The sequence below is a fragment of the Apaloderma vittatum genome, unplaced genomic scaffold (assembly GCF_000703405.1).
Source record: "Apaloderma vittatum isolate BGI_N311 unplaced genomic scaffold, ASM70340v1 scaffold29223, whole genome shotgun sequence".
In the NCBI taxonomy this organism is placed as follows: domain Eukaryota; kingdom Metazoa; phylum Chordata; class Aves; order Trogoniformes; family Trogonidae; genus Apaloderma; species Apaloderma vittatum.
In genome coordinates, this window is record NW_009709101.1 from 491 (window position 1) to 10,031 (window position 9,541).

The following is a 9,541-nucleotide window of genomic DNA, read 5'->3' on the forward strand; positions in this document are numbered from 1 at the left end:
ATGGGTAAAAGCAGAGCTCCCCAGCAAAGGGCTGGCCTCTGATAAGCTGCATTTGACCCTCATGCATTTTGTCACAGGGCTTGAGCCAATACTAATAACAGCATGGCAAGGGAGAGAGGCAGTGCTGCGTTTCAAGCTGTTAGAACTTCCAGCTTCACTGCAGAAATGGTTGTGTCTTGTTATTCTGCTTACCAAACCTGTGTTTGAGCACTCAAAATTATTTTCACGTGCTGTAAGACAAGCTTTATGTGAGATGGGATAAGTTTAGCAATTGTGGAAATTTTTTTTATTGCAGTCTGCGCAAACATTGAGACAAAAAAATTTCAGGAGTGTGTCTGAAATGTGCCTGAGCTGCAGAACTTGGCATTTTTGTAAAATACCTCAAAGCCAGGTGACTTTTCTTTGGTAATAGCGGATGCATCTTAAATCCTTCACAACCCTTATCCAAGCAGAACAGGGAGACTCATGAAAATTCAAGACTGTACCTGTGCAGTTAAATTCCTGCCTGGTTCAATTACAGGACTTCAGCTGAAATTGTGTGGGTGTGAAACCACCACAGCAGCTAATCTGGGTACCGAGGGCATGATTACTTCAGAGCCCTGGATTACTGTGCCAATTCATCCTCACTATTAAAAATCCAAGTGCAGGAAAGCGGCACCCCTGACAAACTAAAACCTTCCTTAATGACCCACCGTTGTCACCTCAGTGCTGTAGTGAAGCTACAGAGCACAGCTTCGAAAAGGTAAATAATGATCATAAAGCAGCCCACAAGATGTGGCAGAGTCTGTCATGTTTCCCCTCACCATCCCCACTTTGGAAAATGGGGATCCCCATTATTTGGAAAAGTGGCTGCACTGTTTGTCAAAATACCAGGGATTTTGTCAGAGAAGTGTCAGTGTCTTCTCAGGTGCCTCTATTTTCCATGTCCTTATTTGTTACATGTCTAAAAATGCTAAAAACAACAGACAAGGCAGGCAGGTAAATATCCAACTGTGGTTTTTAAAGTCAGTCACTTCAATACATCTCTCACCTTGGGTGGCTTATGCTGAAAGGCAAGCTACCACAAATACATTGCTGTTTCTGCAACACCCAAGTATTTTAAGATGTCCTTCCCACACGTTGGAAGACGAGTTTCAAAGGCAACTATAAAGTGCTCTGGTTACTCTTACCCACGTTGCAAAGGATTTATTTGGACATTCCCATAAGGTTAAATTTTGATTTTGTCACTTTAATCGTCACAGATAAAACCTGAACCCTAAGCCAGGAAGAACCTGATCATACTGTTTCCCTTTGTCTCTTGACTGTGTTTACACTGAGCTTTTTAGGTAAGAGTTCCTGCTGTCACACACTGTCCCCTGCAGCCAGCAACAACGCCCGTGACAACAGCATTGTTGAGGAACATGCTGCAAACCGAGTATCCAGACCAGCTGACCCCATCCTCGGTGCTGGTGAAGTGCTAGTGTCCCCTCCACTGTACATCTCCTACTCTGGGAAACTTCAAACAAAAACCCTCCAGGGATCAAAGATTAGTTGGAGTTCCTGTTCTAGCACATGAGTGACTTCAGGCAAGTTTTTGTCCCTTCTGGGAAAGACTTGTAAACACAACAGACTTTTGGTCGAACTTCTCCACTTGCCATCACTAACAGACTGAAGAGTCTCTTGGCGCATGTCAGGAAGGCCAGACCAGTACTGAGGTGCCAACAGGTATGAGTGAAGAGAGTTGGAATTGCCAGGACCCACCTGTGGTGACCTTGGGCATAAAAGGAGAACAGAGCATCAAGGATTGTAATATATTAATTACAGGTAAATACAATTAAGTATTGTCAGCAAGTATTAGATGGGAGACTTAGCCAGACAATTTCGTTTGCAGTATTTCTGCATAACCTAATGGTGTTTTTATTCAGCCCCATAGTTGCCAGCAAAACAGAACAATTTAGAAAGCAATTAATTTCCCAACACCAATTTCTGCGAAGCTAATTTCAAAACACACAATACTGCAGCTTCAAAATAAATGTACATCCAAAAGCATTTACTGTTCACTGCACTGAATTAGGGCCCCAGCTAACAGGACCTATTGGACTTGAACAAAACTACTACGGACAAACTGCTCATTTGCTTATTGAAACTCATCAGCTGGAGCTGACTCAAGTCTATTAAAACCACTGCGAGCCCTTTTTCCACCCTCTCCTCCCGCTGCCCCGGGCTCCTCACCCAGTTGCACGTGCAAAGCAGCACGAGTCAGCAGCGCTTGCTTTGCTGTGGAGAGAAACAGAAGCACCACCAAAATCAAGAGCTGCAGTGGAACCTTCACCTTGATTTTACCTGACTTCTCGAGACCCAAGGGCTCACAGACACACAGCAAATGCATCCGCTGCCAGCAATACACGGAACAGAGCTGCACTGGATGAAATATTTACATCTTCCATTTCATCACTGGATCATACCTGAAATGATGCATGGTTAAACCCCCTCCTGAGCACTGCCCCCACCCCTTCCTCCTTCCCCAAATTGGTTGTGCCAGAACAGCTTAGCAGATCAGCAGTAGTAGAAACAAGATGCTTTTTAGATGTCCATGTTGGTTGTTTTTCTGTTCTCCCTCCTATAAAGGCAGAAAGAGGAAATGCAACGGGAAATGTAGCTGAAGCAACCTGCCTGGCTCCCAGCTGGGGCACTGCAGGGGCTGAGACACATTGGCTATTTTAAGATAAGGGAAGGCTGACAACCTTCAGAGGTCAACATTTAGCAGTGAACGGTATTTCAAATATTTACACAGCCATGTCCCTTTCTGAGGAATTGCAAACATTAGGGCTTTTCACACCAGAACTGCTGTACAGAAGGGGAAGCGCTACCAAGATGCTGAACGCTTCCCTCACTTGTTCACGGTGGGATGCCAAGGCTTGGGGATCACTAATGTAATTGGTGAACAAAACAGTATATTCAGGGACCTAAAATAAACAACAGACAAGAATGGAGATAACAATGCTTTATTTGTACATTTCAGCAACAGGAGGAATAACTGAAGATGAAATTATCTGCTTTGTTGTAAAGTATAAAAACATTTAATTATAAATATTTAGCTAAAAAAGCGTGATTTATAAAATATAATCTGTGAAGATATATATACACAGTTTAATTGTTTAGCAATTCTTTCACCTGACATTAAAGAGTAGAGGTTTTTCTATTTTTTATTCCACGCTCACAGTTTAGTGCTCACAGTTTAAGAAGCAAAACAGACAAGTGAAAAGACAACTGATGAGCTTCATTCTGGAAAGGATAAAACAAAAATGCACAAACTGGGGCGACAGCAGAGGCAGAGTTTCAGCAAATCCATGTTTTGAGAGAGGTCTCTGAGGGAACACAGCTGCCCTGCCATGACCTACAGCACATATATCCAGACAAGCAGTGGGCATTTTAACATTTGTGGGCAAGTTTCCTGTGTTTGCAAAAGAAAATGGCTAATAATACAGTGCAAGCCCTCCAAATTCAGTTCAGCTAAACATGTTCACCTCACTGCTCTTCCCTTCTTGAGCAGGGGCTCCTCAGTATGCTAGGCTGGTGTTACCTGTCATAGCTCTAAAGAAATCAAACAACGTCACTTTCGTGATTCAGGATATGAGCAAATTTCCAAATAGAGCACCCCAGTGTGCCCTCCGAATCTGTTGTCCAGCCAATACCCCTTAAAAACAGGCAGCTGCCTAAGGCTGGAAAATACAGTGAAGCTGTACAGTACACTACATGTGATGGAATGTGAAAGAAGATACATAGTCAGGCAACTCAGTTTTCTATTCCTCATTCAAGAGAGAGCCAGCTTCCTTCCTTCGAAGTTCTGGGAAATCTTACCTCTTACTGAAAGTTTTGTTACTATGGCACTTCAGAGAAGAAAAACTGGAAGACTCTCCAACATGCTGGGTGGCAGAAAATGCTACAGGAAATGATAATTAATTTGATCCATGTCACTAGTAACTATCTCTCTTCACAGTGTTTTCATAGTGCCTGCGGCACAGGGCTTTGAGGAAGAAGAAAAAGGATGGTCAAGGATGGGTGACAACACTCAACAGCAGTACAAACATACAGGAAGTCAAGCTGCACTTTGTACACCCTGATTTACACAAGACCTCACTACTTGCCTCTAAGTAAAGAATGAATTAATACAGGGTTAAGAGAAAAAGGATGTACAGAAAAGAAGGAAGGAATGAAATAGGCGAACATGACACTTGTCAGTGTTCACCCATGATTTGCTACCTGCTGTTTCTGCTTCAGGGTGATGTGCTCCTGACAGTTCAGAGCAAACAGCACGTACACAGCTCTTACGATTCACATCGTTATGGATGCATAATAACTGCAAGAGTTGTGCCCTTAAAAACTCAGGAGGATCTTCAGGAGAGGAAGGCTAGCAAAGCTGTAATGAGTTTTAGGCAGGATCCAGGCAGTTCTCTCCAGGTAGAGCCCTGATCTGGAAAACGTACCAAGTCATGTGCAATCTCGGAGTACATGTTGGCTGGTTGGTTACTGGGTAAATGCAGACTTTAACTCCCTGAAAGCTGCTCGTCGGTGCTTCCTTTCCTCCTCTTCCCGTTTCCGCTCATCCTGCTCAGCCTTTATCTCTGCTTCAAACTTACTGGCTGAAGACAGGGCTTGAACCTTTATGAGACAGAGAGAAAACAAAAGCATCAAGCCTTGCATCAGAGGGACAGACAGAGCCTGAAGTACTCCCAGATGAGCAAGGCAGAACTGCTTGTTGCTTGCCGGGAAAGCTCCGTCAGGATGGGTCAAGTATTAATTACACTGCAGTGCTTGGGTATTTACACACAGTACCTGTTAGCTTGCTTGACTTTAATATCAACAAAAGAAAGGCCATTTACTAATAAGGCACTAAGAGGTGACCAAACCTATGCTGTCAGCATTAGGTCATGTACATTCTTCCTGTAAGGAGGCAGCAGAGCATAAGTTGTGAGTGTACAGTGAGAGAAACTACTGCAGAAAACTGCGGCCAAATCTGAGAACACCATACCACACCACGGATAATCTGCAGATCAGAGAGACATTGTTTATTTGCTGGCTATTTTTCCAGCTTTCATCTCAGTACATCTGCTGTGCAATAGCTGTGTTATGCTCTTGGGAAAAAACTTCTTATATAAACAAGCAGGATTATTTTCTTTCCAAGCGAGCTTTGAAAAAGGGTGCTTTGTCAGCTTCAAATGGTGCAAACCTCTTTCTGCCAAGCCCAGGACCCTGCAGAACAATTTTGATTCCAAAGGTTACAGAAAGCTGCTTGAAAAAGAGACGTCTGAAATCCTATACTCCAAAACACTCCATTCACCGCTGGACTCGGAGTGTTGTGGAGCTCAATTCCCTGTTCGACTCAGACTGAGAGAGGTTTTGCAAAATGGGAAACTCAGTCCTTGTGGCATTAATTTCCAGTACGCTTTTGTCTCTAAAAGCAGAAGCCAGCTATTCCCACAGAGCTCCCAGCCACAGGGACACAGGTCAGCGCATCAGCTCGGACCCAGAGCAGAGATGGTGTTAAGCTGTTGTGGTGTTGACTGATCTGCAGAGGAAGGCTGTAGCTAGAGTCCAACGAAGTTTGAAGGAAAAAGCTAAGGCTGAGTTTGGCAGGAGCAGAAGGGAACATGAAAAAACATCCTTAGAAGGGACGAAATCTGGCTAGGGAGAAATCTGGCAGTATCTTTTATTGAAAAGCAGGCAGGGTCAGTGTCTAAGCAGCAGTTAAGACCTGTGTGCAAGAGCTTTTTCATGTTCCTCTGTGCCACATCATACCTTTGCTTCAAAGAAGTTCTTGGCTCCTTTGACTCCCTCAATGGAAACATCTATCTCTGAGAGCTTCGCTAGAGTCAACAGGCCGCTGTCCTCCTCGAGTTCCCCAGCTGCAGCTTTATGAAAAATCAGCAGAAAAAGACAGATAGGAAATAGTCAAGTTCTTCATTGAGGCACAAACAACTTCACATGCAAACAGTACATTCACCTGGAGGGGGTTGGAATGTACATTTCTGAACAAAGAAACCAGGTCTATATAAATCAAGCGGCAGCAGGGAACTTGTGCTCCATATGCAGCCCTGTTAGACTACAAGAGGTAGAAATCTCTTAGGAAAAAAGAGTTTCCTGGGGAGCAGAGCCCTGGGGAAGCACAGCTCCTACTAAGCCAGGGCTGCTACATGGCCAAAGGAGGCCACCTCTCCATCTGCCGAGTACAACCCATACAGTGGGCTGATATTCCTCTTCATAGCCCCACACTCTAGTGGTATGTTCACAAACCCTCCCATCAGCTTCCCCAGTGCTCTAGGGGTTCAGATCACATCTTGTGACAACAAAAGCAAGGCAAAGACAACTCTGTCTCACAGCTGAATCATAGGCTCCCTGAACCGAGGCACCAGTGTACTCCTGTTAGAAAGGACAGCCCCCCTACATGCAAGCCTTTGTGACAGAGCAACTTGTTTCAAAACCTTTGACCTGCACTGGACAACAGACATTTAACAAATCCAGAGTCACTTCAGCAGAGAGCATATTGACAAGCAATTTATAAAGGGACATCAGCAAACGACAAAAGAGATGTATTATGCTCCAGGAAAGCTTTTTTTATTTTTTTTGATATAAGGAACAAAACCTCCCTGCTTAAAAAGAGATCTCTGCACCACCTTCCACCTGCTAGCTGAACTCCAGGTTAAAATGTGGATGCTACATGTGTAATTTGAGAGGTGCTGTAACTCCCTGCTATTCTTAGCCACCCCAGGAGGTGTCTCAAAGCAGAACAGCATGGAAGGAACAGAGACGGGGACAAATCATCCTGGTACTAAAGGAGCACAAGCGACAAAGCTGTGCCACTGCACCACTTCAGTCCAGGGCAGAGGGCTGCAAATACTACGTAAGAGTTGCCCTAAAATCAATTTGCACAGGAACATCAAACATCTCTAGTGCGGTGCCCCACAGGCTGTCAGGCCTGGTACTTTGCTTCTTCCCGTGGAGAGCCCAAGCTGTCCCTGAGGAGGGCAGTAGAGTCCCAGCATCTGCGCTGAGCCAGCTCTTACAGCGCTGTCTGCTTCAAGTTGCTTGCAGAAGCTGGTGAAGATGCAAGAGTTTGGGAAGGCCTCCCGTGGGGAAGGGTGGGGAGATGACAGCAGCGCTGGCTGCCCTCTCGCAGAGGCAGCGTCACCAGGAATTGCTTCATGCAATGGCCTCGTAACCTGTGTGTGTTCAGCACAGAGCAGCCAGAAAGCACACTGTCCCTGGGGAGGGAACTTTCCCCTCTCTAAACACATGTAAGAAATTAAATGATGCTCTGCTGAATGGGCAGAACATCTTGCTCAGAAAGAAAACAAATCCTCCCCAAGACAGCATCTTCCTCCGCACAGATCTGCTAGGCTCAGGTTAGTTCCTCTCCTCCTCCTCCTCCACCAGCAGGCACGGGGACACAGAGGGCTGGCAGCCAGGCTGGCATTAGTCACCGTTCCTCCTCACAGTTTCTGCTCCACCCTGCGAGTCCCACTTCCTGGCATCGGAAAAGGGCAGCAAAGGCAGCACAATCCTGAGGTCTGGTACAGCTGTCGCAAGGGGAGGGACTGGAAACACCCAGTCATGAGTACGAGTGTGCATGAATCACTCTGAAACTAGGCGATGGGCAGAAATCCTCCAGTGGAATATGGGCTACCACGGCCAGGAGGAGAGGGCTGCGCTAAAGGGAACCAGTGACTGCGCCACCAGTTGTGGCAGACACAGCATAATGTCAGCCTCAAGGACCCAGCAAGTTGGACTATGGGGCATCACGCTGGTTTCCAAAGGAGCTCAAGAGCAATCCATCCTCACGTCAGCACACTGCCTGCAGCTCACTTCACCAGTTATTTACCCTCAGGGTACTGGTCCTTACTAGGCAGAGAACACCAGTGATCTGCATTCCCAGTCTGTCACACCCTTGCTGGGCCCAGGACACATCACATGCAGCTGAGCCTCAGAGAAATGTCATCAAACAAAAGTGAATGTTGGTTCCTTTAAGAGCTGTGCTCTCAAGGAGGACAACATACCCCACTAATGTCACAAAAGGTAAGAGATGTATCTGCTCTCACATCCTTCACAATCCAAGACCTACCCCACAGTGGCAGGTCTCAGAGAGATGCTGCAGTAGTGCAGCCCCACTGGGCACTGTGCTGGCCTCAGGGACGGTTCAGGACTGACCGGCAGCAACAGCAGCCTTGCAACAGCTTGTCCAAAAAGCAGTGCCGCCCAAGGCTGTGGTTTGCACCAGCCCTGCTAGCAAACACATGATGTGGGTCAGCAGTTGAACTGGGGCAGTCGTGGGAGACAATGGGTAAATTTTTGCGGGTTCTAGATAGCAGCTATAATCAGACTATTATTGTAACAACTAACTCTGGTTTCCTGTGGAAATGATAGAACTAGACAACCAATAAGAGGTGTCCCCAACCACCACCTAATCTTTTAAAGCCTAAACTTCTTTACTTGAGTCACAGAGGGAGTCTTGTGCAATTAATTGTTAATGTATTGATGGACGCTCAAAGGTCAATGGCAGAAGGCAGCTTTTCTAACGGGGTCAGCAGTTTGTCAGTAGTAACTCAAGAGCCATACAAGCCTGCCCTCCAGGCAACAGCTTACCTGGGACGGGAGGAGGTGACACTACTCAAAGCGGCAGCAAAAGGTGACCTGCTGCAAGTGAAGGAGGGCCCTTCCAATTCTCTGGCCAGGCCACAAGAAGCTCATCTTCAGGCAGGTATGTCAAACCTCATTATTCTCCAGAGAGGCAGAAAAGAGCCTTCCACTGTTCAAGTTACACCCTGCTGAAGTTGGATGCTCTTTTAAACCAGGGTTTCTCCTTGTGTCGTCAGAGCACCCCAGGCCAGCTTGGTCACCCTCCACATGCTTGCTTGTCACCACCAACGGGAAGCAGAGTGGGACAGGGCTACGGGCCGGTTCAGGCCTCCTTGCCCACCGGAATACCCGCCCCCCTGAGAGTCCTCTGCTGAAACACAGCAGCTGGGCATGACACATCTGCATCAGAGCAAAAAGCATCCTGCTCCTCTCCACCACGGGAAGCTTTGGGTACATGCCAGAGCTGCCATGTAATTTGTCCCCAGTGCTCTGCCAGTGATGCTCCAACATTCCAACCCGCGTGCCATTCAAGCTTGTGTTTGCTTGACCGTCATTTTGCATCTGGCAAGAAGCTACAACAGCACCAGCTGCCGTGTGCCTCGTGCCAAGGGCTGGCAGCACAGGCAGCTCATGCCAGCTGATGAGCGGCTGTGCTCCAAACAGGTGGCAGCAGAAGAGCTGCTGCTCGGACACTTGTGCTATGCCACTGGTGTCAGGACACCACAGCATCTTCTGGAGCCCCTGTGGCAAGCCCAGAAACTATCCCCAGCTCTTCACTCAGGGTGAAGGGTGACCCAGGAGGCACGCAGAGAGACAGAGAGCTCCTCCAGCCCACACTGCGATTTGGCAATCACAGCCTGACCTGGGGCCAAGGGCACAGTGCTTTTCCTGCTCCACTGGATTCTTTGCTGCCCCCAGTTCACCTCTG

At 46.9% G+C, this 9,541-nt stretch overlaps 1 protein-coding gene across 1 annotated transcript in view; it reads right to left on the bottom strand.

Annotated features, from left to right (window-relative positions):
* Positions 1–3,914: 3,914 nt before the first annotated feature.
* EFHD1 (EF-hand domain family, member D1) overlaps positions 3,915–9,541 on the bottom strand; it is a gene marked incomplete at its 5' end in the record, with an annotated part of 7,205 nt that continues 1,578 nt past the window's right edge. Inside the window, 2 exons of the mRNA XM_009866806.1 lie at positions 3,915–4,641; positions 5,779–5,913. Coding sequence (XP_009865108.1) covers positions 4,507–4,641; positions 5,779–5,913 — 270 coding nt within the window. The remainder of the gene's footprint in view (positions 4,642–5,778; positions 5,914–9,541) is intronic.